This window comes from Urocitellus parryii, chromosome 6 (assembly GCF_045843805.1).
Source record: "Urocitellus parryii isolate mUroPar1 chromosome 6, mUroPar1.hap1, whole genome shotgun sequence".
NCBI classification, from domain to species: Eukaryota; Metazoa; Chordata; class Mammalia; order Rodentia; family Sciuridae; genus Urocitellus; species Urocitellus parryii.
In genome coordinates this window covers 3,367,974-3,380,573 of record NC_135536.1, presented here as the reverse complement: position 1 = coordinate 3,380,573, position 12,600 = coordinate 3,367,974, and the positions used below count along the sequence as shown (strand labels likewise).

Here is a 12,600-nt window from a genome sequence, read left to right as displayed (position 1 = left end):
AGCTCAATCCTGCCTCCAGAACACAAGACACAGCTGGGTGTGAGACAGCAGTTTATTGTGCACATTTACACAGCGTCAGCAGTGTTGGGGACAGCAGAGCTGTTCCCAGTGGTGTCACTCAGTGCCACACCCCGTGCAGTCAGCCATCAACTGCAGCTCTGCCTCTGAGTCCATACACATATTTACACACAGATCATACACAAGATGCACATGGAAAATAAAGCCTAAGGGCCTGTGTGTTAATGAGAAAGAACATTTCCAACATAGTTCTGGTAGTTTTGAATGATCTAGTTGAAAAATAATCTTGGTGTATAAAAAGCCTGTCCACACAATTCAGGGTCTGCCTTGTGTGGAACCAGGGATCAGGGCCAGCACTGCTGCCTTCCAGCTGGCTTTGTCTGGACTGGTCCCTGCCCTGCTGCTGCTGCCTCAGAGGCCTTGACCTGTCCTTGCCCAGACTTGTGTCTGACTATACTCAGAACAAAAACGGATTCAAGGTGTGCAGCCAGAGGCTATAGGAATCCGAACCATGTGTGCCCAGAAATGGAAGTCCAGCCCCAGCACAGGGCCAGCAAGAAGCTGGACACTCCACTCATCTGTGCAGAAAGATCCCTGGGGATATCCACAGCGGCTCCTCTGGTAGTAAAAGGAACAACTGTGGGGAGGTAAGGAAGGGTGGGTTCTGGGGCTCTCAGAGGTGGGCTGCAGTGGGGGCATCTGGCAGCAGCTTGGCTTCACGGTGGGGGTACAAGAGGTGGCCTCAGGGCCAGGTCAGAGCTCAGTCTTCACTGGCAACCAACAGGGGACCTAATAATTACAGGGCTTCTTATTGGCAACAGGGGTGGGAGTTCTGAAAGCTGGGTGTTTATTTGGATTTACAGTAATTGGCAAAACTCGGTCCTCTTGGAAGCAAAAGTACCTCTCCCAGCTGCGGTGGACTGGAGAAGGCCTCACCTGGGAAGTGCAGGAATTCACATTGTGGGTGGTGTCTGCTAAAGTGAGCACCATGAAGCCATCCTAGCGTCAGCTTTCCCCGGACAGCTGATCCTCTCCAGCAGCTCCTGGGAGCCAGCAAGACCGTGGTGCTCCAGGGGGAAGCTTAGGCAAGTGTTCGCTGCCTGGGCTTGATCCGTGGATACAACTGGGAAGAAATGGACACAGCTGGGGTGACCAGGAACTGGCCTCCAGGGGCCTTTCACATCTGCCTCTGCATGCCCCAGGAAAGCTTGGCCTCCTTGGCCCAAACACAGCTGCCCCTCTCCTCTGAGACTCTCCCAAACTACTATTTCAAAGGATCCCACCCCAGAGTGATCTGTTCCTATCTTTCTGGCAGCACTTCATGTCACCCTAAAATGCATCACTGTCCACTAGGCCCTTGACAGCATAAGCTCCCTCAGGGCAGGCGCCTGCCAGTGGATGAGGAACACCTGACAGTCCTGTTGCAGCACATGGGAGAAGTAAGCAGGGTGGCCCTCTGCCATGAAGGAGACAGCTGGCAACCTACAGAATTTGCCCCAGCCTGCCACCTGTCAAGATGCGGAAGGTCTAGGTGGGTGGCCTAGCTGCTTGCCAAAGTGTGCCATGAGCAGAGCACACTGGGCAGCAGCTGGCCAGTGCTCCTGGCCTCCACATGGCCCAGCTGCTCCAGGGGTGGGTGCAGGCCAGTCATCTCCAAGAGCTCTGCCTGAATCCCAGCACCTCAACTCTGCAGAGCAGGGGCTTGTCCATGTGCAGAGAAGGCTGCTGAGGCTTTAAGAAAGGTGCCCCCTGCCCTGGTCCCCAATAGAACCAGAACCCATGCCAAGAGGGGGATCCTATGACTTTGGCCAAGTACACAAAACCAGCCGACTTTCCAACATAACCTTCTAGCATACCACGTGCTTACCCCCAGCAGGTTTTTGGGCACATAGCCCTCCCGGTCCCCGAGCCGAGCCCACCACCAGTCAGTCTCGCTTTCGTCCTTGCGCCTCAGGATGGTGATGGCATCGCCTTCGTGGAAGGACAGCTCATCGCTGTTCTGGGCCTCGTAGTCCCACAGGGCGTAGACTGCACCTTTGTTCATCACTCCCAGCTTCTCCTGTACCCCTGGGACCAGAAAGCCACAGTAAGGCCTCAGCAAGGGCAGTCCAGAGAAAGCAGCCCACCAAGGAACAAGGTGACACTCTGCTGCTCAAGGTGGCTCACACGGGCCGCAGGCCAGTGAGGTTAGAAACCAGGGTCATTCCACCTGACACTTACCAGGCCTAGCTGAGCCCTTCAGCTTACTGCACACAACCCTCTCTCCATCCCTACAAGATAATACACTTTCCCTCTGTGTCCATGAGGTGTGGTTCCAGAAACCCTGCAGATACCAAGATCCTCAGGTGCCCGAGTCCTCCTTGCCAAATTGGCAGTGGTGTCCACATATAACCTACATGTGTCCTTGTGTACATCATCTCTAGATTACTTACTATACCTGAGGCAAGGTAAGTGGGTTTAGAGAATAATGACAAGAAAAGGGAATCTATACATTCAGTGCAGATGTCACTGTTTTTCAGATATTTTCTTTCTCTTTTTTGTACTGGGGATGAACCCAGGAGCACTTTGTCACTGAACTACTTCCCCAGTCCTTTTTATTTTAAAATTTTGAGATAGGACCTTGCTAAGTTGCTATCCTCCTGTCTCAGTCTCCTGAGCTGCTGGGATTACAAGCATGTGCCACCATGCCTGGCTTTTCAGATTTTGATCCATGGTATAGGTTGAATCCAGATGTGGAACTCCTGGTTATGAAGTTCTACTGAAATGCTGGTTCCAGAGGTAGAGGTATGTTGTTCTAAAGGGCATTTTTTAAGATAAAACTTAGAACAAACTTTCAGAAGTTGGTGGCTAAGCAGCAGCAACTGCTCACGACCCTGTGCTGTGGCTGCAGAGTGAACACATGGCCAAGCACTACATGGAGTGCCCCGAGAAAGGAGAAAGGATCTTCTGTGGGACATTTCATTTCTAGAGGCAGCAGAGTCACACTGGGGAGCATCTTCCCTCAGTAGGTGCTGCTGTGATGGCAGCCTCTGTGCTTGCTGAGTCCCACTACAATGCAGGAACCTGTCAGCTGGCTCTATGTCACTCTCCCAGGGCCTACCACAGGGCTTGGCATATATAGAATGAATGCCTGTGACTGCCTAACCCTTGGAACAGAGAAAACATCCAAGCTCTGGGGAAACCTGACCCTGGCTACAACAGCTTGATCAGGGGAAGAGCTTCACCCATCAAATGGTTCAGGGGATACGTGGCCAACCCCAGGCCAGCACAGGGATGGAGTGGCCCCACTGCAAGTGCTGGTGCGCCACAGCAGCCAGTGAACAGATGAGTGCTGCCCAGCCATCCACACACCCAGCCCCTGTGCCCCAAGGGGAACCTCTGTGCAAAGCACAGTGAGGTCACTTTTACTTTTCAGCAACAGCACAGAATCCTTCTGACAATGTGGATATTCAAATGTGTTTGCAGGAGTGAGTGGGCAGCGAACCCAGGAGCACTCAAGCACACTCTCTGGCCATTGGGATTACTGTGGCAGCACCAGGAGCACTCAAGCACACTCTCTGGCCATTGGGATTACTGTGGCAGCACCTCTGCACACAATGCTGCCCTGCCTGGGTGAAGAAGCCAAGATGCACCAGACACCCTACATACCATACAGAAACTGGGAACACTGGATGTAGCCTTCCTCCATCTCCTCACACTTGTCCGCGGCAGTCTCGATGTCACTGATGGTTGAGGCAAAGATGGCAGCTCCACTCTCCACCAGCTGCTTGCAGAGGTGCACGCTGTTGCAAGAGGCTGCACAGTGTAGTGGTGTCCTAGAACCAGAGGGGCAAGGGTGTGGGTCTGGTGCTGTCCAGGGCTACCTGGCTCCTGTGTGATGCTACCCTCAAAGGAATCCTTACAAAGGTGCCATGCCTTCGTACTGGGCAAGTTTCTCCATGTGTTTTTAAAGGTCTGACCTCCACTGATGGATTGTGGACCATATATCAATTTTCTTTTTTTTTTTGTTTTTGGTACCAGGGATTGAACTCAGGGACACTTAACCACTGACCTCCATCCCCAGCCCTTTTTTGTATTTTATTTAGAGACAGAGTCACATTGAATTGCTTAGCGCCCCGCTGCTGTTGAGGTTGGCTTTGAATTCATGATCCTCCTGCTTCAGCCTCCCAAGCTGTTGGGATTATAGGCATGTGCCACTGTGCCTGGCCACATATCAGTTTTTGAGAAGGGGACAGGCAGAGAACAGTTTAAGGACTGGCTTATAAATATGCTCACTTCACAGAAATGTCAATGCACTTAACATGCTGAGTGGACCTTTACAAACAGCTAAGATGACAAATCTTATGTGTATTTTATAATAATTTTTTTTTAAAAAGACAAACAGCACAGTGAGAGCTATAAGTTCAAAATACCCCCAATGAGACCACAGGCCCTGCACAGCAGCCAAGTCCTGATCCTGAAGGCAAATGGAAACAAGAACACATACACCTAAACCAATAACAAAGGGGGCTTTCTGGATTTACTGTTCACATATTCATACATGTGAATTCGTATTTCATACAAAATGTCTGAATAAAGGAAGAGTGAATAATTAGAAGAAAGATATGCAACAAAATGCTGGCAACAGCTGTCTTTTGGGGAATTAACTGATGGGTATTCTTGCCATACATACTTCCCAATTTTCTTTTTTTATTATTTAAAAATTTTTTTTAATATTTATTTTTAGTTTTCGGTGGACACAACATCTTTATTTTTTTATGGGTGCTGAGGATCGAACCCAGCGCCCCCAGCACCCCACGCATGCCAGGCGAGCACGCTACCGCTTGAGCCACATCCCTAGCCCCCCCAATTTTCTTGACCATGTGCTTTTTCCTTTTGTAAGGTAGGAGAAAGTGAGCCTCAACCTAACCCGCTGGGGGCCCTCACCATCCATCACTATCAGCAGCATTCACATTGACCCCGAAGTCCAGCAGGAACTTCACAATATGATGATGGCCGGCACAGACCGCATTGTGTAGTGGGGTGATCCCTTCATCATTGGGCTTGCTGGGGTCCTCCACCTAGGACAAGGACATGGGACACATTAGAGCCAGTCCTCCATCCCCTGCAGCACCCATGGGGTGGGTGTGGCTCACCTCATAGATTATCCTCTGCACCAGATCAAACTCTCCTTCCAGAGAAGCATCTAGCAGCAGTGCCAGGGGGTTGAAGCGTACTCTCAGCCCATGCCCTGTCCGCTCGGAGTTGGGCTTCTTCAGGTTGGTCCGCTTGCTCTGTGGAAAGGAAGCATGCTTCAATGTCCAGCTGACCTACGAAGTGTGGGCTAGTCCAAGACCTAAACCCATAGGAAGGAACAGCAGGAACTAAACCCTAAGGCAGTGGCTCTCCAAGAGCAGCCCAGGGGCTACCTGAGGAGGGCAGTGGCATGGGCCTGAGCTCCTGACTATTCTCACAGAGGGCAATGGCTGGTGTGAGTTGCTAGCCTACTTTTTTGGAAGACCCTGTGGGAAGGAATGGGGTCTATCACAGACAACTGCTAGGCAGATGCAGCTCCCAGGGAGCTGGCAGTTCATCCTTAGGACACCTAACATAGCTGTCAGCAGTAGCACTGAGATTGCAGGTGAAAGGACTACTGGATCCTGAGAGGACACCCAACTGCTCTCTGGTCCACCAAAATTGACTCACTCAGGGGCCTCTGTCCAGAAGGTTCTTCCCTCCTTCTGCCCATTTCCCAGGTCCCAAAGGCAGCCTCCAAGGGGCACTGTGCACCCCTCCTTTGGACCCCTTGGTCTCTCCTTACCCCGACAGCCCTCTCAGACCTAACTGTGGGTGGCAGGGACACGCCTGGCCCCTAACAAGGTGAGTGCTGAGGGGAGTCCAGCTTTCGTCTCACAAGGACACCCACCATTGAGGCTGCCAGTGGGTGGATGGCAGGGGGAAGAGGTGCTGGAGGGACTTGTTCTTCTCCCGGAGATGGGGCTTCAGCCACAGGGCTTGGGATCTGTTCTGTGGAGGGGACTGGGGCCACATTGTTGTTGTTATCCTCTGCGGGCTCAGCAGTTTGGTGGGTGGTTTGGGGACGGATGAGTTCCTCAGGTTCAGGGGAAGGTAGCTCATTATCGTTGGCATCTGAGGATGGGGCAGGCTCCTCAGGGAGTGGGGCCGTGGGCTGGGCAGAAGTAGACTCATCCAGGTTGCCATTGGTGTTGGTGTTTCCATTGTCCACGTCAGCCAAGGTGCCCACAAAGTCCTGTGAGGGGCTGGGCTGGTAGAAAGGGGTGCCTTCCATGCCACCAGCCAGGGTGTTGAAGCGCTGGTACAGCAGCTTTTGGATGTTGGGTCCACTGGGGCCCTCTGGCTCTGTGATGGAGCTGCGCTTCTTCAGGGGCCGGGGTGCATTGGCCAGCTTCCTGCGCAGGGCCTCCAGGTCCGCATCACTCTGGTAGCGCAGCGGTGAGTGCACGATGGGTGTGAGCTTGGTGGGGCTGAGTGGCCGAGGCAGGCTCTCCACCGAGCTGCCCTCTCCAGGTGCAGCAGGGCCCTCCTGCTCTGGCTCTTTCTCAGCACATTCTGAAGATGGCTGAGGCTGTGAGGTGCTTATGCCCAGTGACCCATGAAGGAAGGGTAAGGGCGATGGAGATGTTGACCCGGATGGTAGGACAGGCTTGCCATACACTGGAAGAGAGACAGAGGATAGGGCACAATTTCAACTTGGCTGCTGGGTCTTGGGGCTAGTCCCTAAGCACCTACTCCATCAGAGATGGGTTCCTACTGCTGTTGAGGATTCTGATTTTAAACCCCATGGAAATCTTCTCTTACAAGAACCTCCTCTGGCTCCTTCTGCAAGATGAATCTCTCTCCAGTGTAGTGGCTTTTATATTGAGGTTCCTAGAAATGAGTTTTTTCAAAGGCAAAAAAGGCTGCTGATCTGACTTGCTGCCTTCAACAAGCCTGCTTTGTTTTCCAGCTAAGGGAAAGAATAAAGTTGCTACACTCATGTGTGAGCCTTAGACAAGACAACATGAGGACACTGGCTCCTGGAGCAGGAAGGTGGGACCTGGTAGCCTAGGAGCTTCCCCAGGAGCCAGAATCCTGCCCACTGATAACACTGTATGCCACCTGGGAGGTCCTGGGCACACCCAGGAACCCAAGAACTATGAGTCTGCACACTGCAGTCAGAGCCTGAGAACACCTGAGGCAGCCCAACCCAGATCTGGCCCAAAGGACCCTCTTGTGAGGGTCAGAGGCACTTTCAGCTCAGGGTGTATGGCACTGAACTACATTCTTTCATTTGCTTTCCTAGAAGGGCCTCACCCACCCCCACAGCTTTTCTCCCCCATGGGCTGGGGGGGCTCCAAAGAAGTAACACCCTCCTCAACTCACCCACACCCAGGTCTGGCTTAGTCACAGAGAGGAAGCCCAGAAGGCATTGGTCAAGGCTTACCCCTGGTCTCTGCTCACCAGATAGCTTCTAGCACAAGTTTCTACAAAGCAGGAAGAAAAACAAAATTCCTAGAATCTCACCCTTCTAGAAGCTGGATTTCCACGTAGTGTGGGAGGGTGGTCAGAAAGGTAGTCAGAGCAGCAAAGCGCCCACTCATCCACCCGACACCCACGGAGAGATGTATGTAAGAAATGTAAGCTTTTGCTTTAACCTAAACAGCAAGTGGCTCCAATGTCAGGATGTGAATCTGTACTTTCTTAATTAGAGTATAACTTCCTAGCCCCCCGAGGAGGGGATAAACTCATCATACCTGCTTTAACTGACTTGTTTAAGGTGCCATGCACTGCTGGTTGGTAATTCTTAGGTGGTGTGGCTTGCTGGAGGTACACAGAGTATATGGAACTTGAATTCACCGTCTGGGGTCCTTTCCTGGGAGATTGTGGCCTTGATCCTTTATCAGCCAGGAAGGGCCTAATGGCCACCGTCAGTGGGAGTTCGGGTTTACCATCTCCAGCTGGAAAGGCAGGGGGCCCTGCTGGCGGGTATGTAGGACTTGGAGGCACAGAAATCCTCTGCTGGATCTGCTGTGAGGAGCCTGGCTGTGGGACACTGGCTGTAGGGGGCAGCGGGGCAGGCTTCGGCCGGCTGGGTGGGCCTGCACTGGGTCTGGGTGAGCTGCCTTCTTTCCTCCTCTCCAGGGAACTTGCTGATCCTGGGCCCAGGGGTGCAGGACTTGGGTATGTTCCATAGCTTGGAGGCAGCGGCTTGCCTGCACCAGGGATGGGAGGTGGTCCTTTACCAATATCCACACCCTAAATTTAGGTGTTGAGAAGAAAAACAAAGTCACCCTTTGAAAAGTGAAGTACATTTATACCCATACTTGCAAAAGAATACACAGTAAGATCTGAAATCCTTCAAATCAGCTTGTGATTATGACACAGGGAACACTGTTGGGCTCATCATTTGCAAAACTGAGGCAAAAGTCATGTGCACTTGTGTTCTGTCTGCACAGGCCCTAAAGGTGTAGTGACTCTAGGATTCTGGGGGTAATGTGGATTAATTTGCCTCAAATTCTGAGTATGACTAAGGCAGAAGGGGCTGGTCCTTCAACTCCTAGTACAGATGGCCTACCATCTTCTCTGTGGCTCCCAGTGCAGACAAGGGCAGAGGCTGGCTTGAGATCGCACCCTGCTTTAGAGCCCCCTCCACGCCTGGGTCCTTCCAATCCACATTGGCCATCTGCGCCGGCTTCATCGAAGAGCCAGAATTCTGCTTTAATGTTGGCCAGCTTCCATCATTAGCTTGAAAAGAGCACAGAATTTAAGTGAAATTTTTCTTGATATTAGTTGAACCAACCTAAAAGTACACCTTGCCAGAAATAAAAATAGCACTGGGACTTCACATTCTGAGGGAGCTCTGTTAACCAAGTGGACAACCACCATCTGGCACATGGAGCTGTTGATCCGCACAGACCCCCACAGGCCTGTGAACAAGCCCAGGGGCATCCTCTGTGGGTAACTCCTGGCCAGTGTGGCCAGCAAGGCTAGCAACTCAAAGACCATGCTAAACTAAGGTTGGTGTAGGACAGGCTACACCCACTGTAGTACAGGTCAAGTCCATTAAACCCACAGAATAAAGCAAGAACCAGCACTTAGCTTTTGAACACTGTTTATAAATACAATTGCATTCAGCAATAAAAAAAATAAAAAAAAAGATCTTTTTTTTTTTTAATTCTTAAAGATTTATCTTTTGATTTCCTAACAGGTTTGACCTATACTAGTAGCATGATCAATCAAGTTTCTCCTTTAGTGAGGAAGTCTTTTCTGCTAAAATAATTTGCAATCACAAGAGGCCAGCACAGTTCCCACTGAGTGCTGCAGTGATTAGAAAGCCGTCATCATCCCCAAGTTTCCAGGAAAGCCACTGAAAAGATTTATGTTTTTATAGAGCATTTTCCAAACTGAAAAAGGGTGCAGAGGTGCTCCCTAGTCATGTAGGGCCACACACCATGACCTGTGTGTGTCATGGCATCTATGGATCACAGATGTGTACCCTGAGTGGATACCTACTTCGCTTCAACAGGCAAGGTGCTGAACTGCTCTGACGCGGAGACTGCTCTAGCCACCAGCAGTTTGGGATGGGCAGAAATCAGCATAAGTAGGAGGGGTAACTAAGAAGCACAGGCAACTATTTGTCTTCATGCCAAAAATGAGCCAAAACATGAAGAGTAAGCTTCCCAAATGTGCTCTGGCACAGTCTGAGTGCAGCAAGCCACACACAGGCTGCTCTGGAGCCAGCCTGACCCACAGTGGTGCTGCTGAATGATTCCTACAGGGCTGAGGGCACCAGCCAAGCCACCAGGCCTCAGCCAGCATCTGGGCCAGCACAAGCTGTCAGCCTCCTGCAGACCACACATGCGTGTGCCTCCATCCTCTCAGTGTCCTCTGAGAGGAGCATTCTGTGCTGGCGGGGAAAAGCAGAGCCCACTTGAGACCCTGTGAGTCAAGCAGAAGGGGCAGGTGCCAGCCAAGGGACCTGGATTTCTATCCTTTCAGGGTCACTGAGGGCACGTGGATGTTCAGTGGCTTCTGAAAGCCCACAGCAATGGAAGTTTTTATGAAATTATGAAGTAATCTCCTTTCCTGAGGACAGAGCTGGAGGCACAAAAGGCCAGATGCTGCTTCTTATTACTGTAATACTTTTCATTGTGATGGGAGATTCTTGCACTGAACATAAAACTGAAAGCCTCATCATGAACTCAAAATCATGTTAACTTTTTTTTTTTTTTTGGGTGGTGCTGGGTATTGAACCCAGGGCCTTGTGCACACTCTACCAACTCAGTGATATCCCATGTCCTCATATTAACTTTTGAAAAAGAAGCAAACAAACACTCTCCATAACCAAAACCCTGTGTGGCAGGGCCTATAACTTGGTGTCCAACTCTCCTGGCCAGTGATTGGGCCTGGGGCCTAACTCCACACCTGCCTGGGAAGAGACACCTATTTGCACAGTGCTGTTTCTATGTCCAGATGTGATGAACATGGAGCCAGCCTGACCCATAGTCATGCCCGTTGTCAGTTTGGAAAAACAAATGATTGTTGATTCAGTCTGTGTGAAAGGAGATCAAAAGTACCCCGCTAAGCCCGTCAGCCCACATACGCTTTACGAGTGGGCTTGCAGAGTGCCCCAAGGAGCTGCAGTCAAGCCTGACGTCCAGGTCTGACACTGTCCACGCGCTGGTCACTCTGGATCTACTGTGGCCATCTGTGCGACACAGAACCAGGACAGCCAACAGCAAGGGGTTAGAGTCCCCACACGGAGATTTCATGTCCCAGCTCCATGTGTGAAATTCTGCCCCCAGCTTGGGTGGACTCAGGTTTCCTGGGTCCAGTCGCTTTACACCACAGTGGAAGGACTGAGGCCAGGGCTCTGTAAGGCTGTCTTCTTCCAGCAAGCTGGTAAGGCAGCACAACACAGAGAGGGGAGGGCATGGGAGCCTTTCTCAGCTGGAAGGAGCTGGCTGTGCTCATTACCTGCACTGACACAGACAGCCACTCCTCCCACAGACAGGGTGGCTCAAACCATAAGCAAAAGCTCATCAAAGAACACCACTGTGATCAGGGCTTCGGAGGGATTTGAGCAGGGGCTGTGGCGCCCAAGGACTTGCTGGTTCAGATGGAGCCCTGAGCCTCCCAGTGGGAGCAGCAGATGTATCACTGTATCACTATTAGGTGCCAAGTAGGAGCAAGTGTCACAAACAAAAAACCAGCACATATCAGTCACCAATCCTGAAAACAGGACACAACAGCAAACAAGCAGCAGCACTGCTTTCATAAATGAAGAGATGTCCCAGTGTGTCAGGACTTGACCTCCTGACATTGTGTTATAGGAAGACGAGTCAACCTGAGTCATAAAGAAAGTTCTACTGTAAAAGAGCCCCAACTTCTTTCTCTTATTTTTGTATTGGGGACTGAGCCAAGAGTGTTCTACTGCTTAGCTACATCCCCAGCCACCACCACCCTTTTCTAATACTGGGGTTTGAACCCAGGGACACTTAACCACTGAGCTATATTTCCAGACCTTTTTCGGGGTCTCGCTAAGTTGCTTTGGACCTAAGCTGCTGAGGCTGGCTTTGAAATTGTGATCCTCCTGCCTCAGCCTCCTGAGCTGCTGAAATTAAGGTATGTATCACGTGGTTCATTTCTAGCCTTTTTAATTTTGAGACAGGGTTTCATAGAGTTGCTGAGGCTGGTACTGAACATGTATTCTTCCTACCTTACCCTCTAGAGTTGCCAGAATTATAGGTGTGCACCATGGTGCCTGGCTAGAAGCTCCAAATTTTTAATGTGGTGGATTTAAAAGACAGACTGTCAATGCAGAACCCACCTGGTGCCCAGCTATGCTGCATGGTGCTCTCTACACAAGCCTGCCTGGGCTCATGACACAGCACTACTGTGCCAAGATGAGAGTAATGGCTTGTGGACTTTCTGATCAAGGAAGACCTATTAGCTGAGTAGGGAAAGTAAAGACAAGCTAAAACACTGTCTAAAGGGCAGTGGTCTCTACCTGGCCACAGCTGTGCTTGGAGCCCTCAGGGCACACAAAGCAGTGTTTTATTCAACCATTTGTTTTGAAATGTCAATGAAGACCTCAGATGAATAAGAGTAACTCACTTTTGTTTTGGGAGCATCATTATCACAATGACACACAACTAACTGCTCAAACACTGTCCAGAAGACCAAGCCCCTCAGGGGACAGCCTGGGGTCTGGTGTGGAGGCAGGGCTTCAGGGCCTTACCCTACTCCAGCACTTCCCCCAATAGAGGGCCTGGGCCACTCACCAGATTTAGATCTCCCATGGGCAGCACTTGAGGCAATAGTTAGAGATTGGGGCTTTATAGGGTCCCCTTGGACAGGATAGCTTCCAGCACTTGGAACTTGGATGTAAGGCCCCACAGCGGCAACCCTGCCAGATGTGCTCAGGGGAGACTGCGGTGATGATGTGCCATTCACACGGTTCAACTGTAAATCAGGAGAAAATGGAAGAGTTAAGATACTGCAAAATAAAAAAAACACTAATCCTTCAGTTCACTGGACCCCAAGTGTGGGAGTCATTCTTTCCAGTAATAGCCACCCTGG

At 50.9% G+C, this 12,600-nt stretch overlaps 1 protein-coding gene across 1 annotated transcript in view; it reads right to left on the bottom strand.

Annotated features, from left to right (window-relative positions):
* Nucleotides 1-51: 51 nt before the first annotated feature.
* Ppp1r13b (protein phosphatase 1 regulatory subunit 13B) overlaps nt 52-12,600 on the bottom strand; it is an 87,340-nt gene continuing 74,791 nt past the window's right edge. Inside the window, exons 9-17 of the mRNA XM_077799405.1 lie at nt 12,303-12,483; nt 8,594-8,763; nt 7,773-8,274; nt 5,924-6,693; nt 5,154-5,291; nt 4,945-5,078; nt 3,667-3,833; nt 1,886-2,085; nt 52-1,141 (exon numbers count right to left, since the gene is read on the bottom strand). Of these exons, the coding sequence (XP_077655531.1) occupies nt 1,100-1,141; nt 1,886-2,085; nt 3,667-3,833; nt 4,945-5,078; nt 5,154-5,291; nt 5,924-6,693; nt 7,773-8,274; nt 8,594-8,763; nt 12,303-12,483 (2,304 nt within the window). The 3' untranslated portion in view covers nt 52-1,099. The remainder of the gene's footprint in view (nt 1,142-1,885; nt 2,086-3,666; nt 3,834-4,944; nt 5,079-5,153; nt 5,292-5,923; nt 6,694-7,772; nt 8,275-8,593; nt 8,764-12,302; nt 12,484-12,600) is intronic.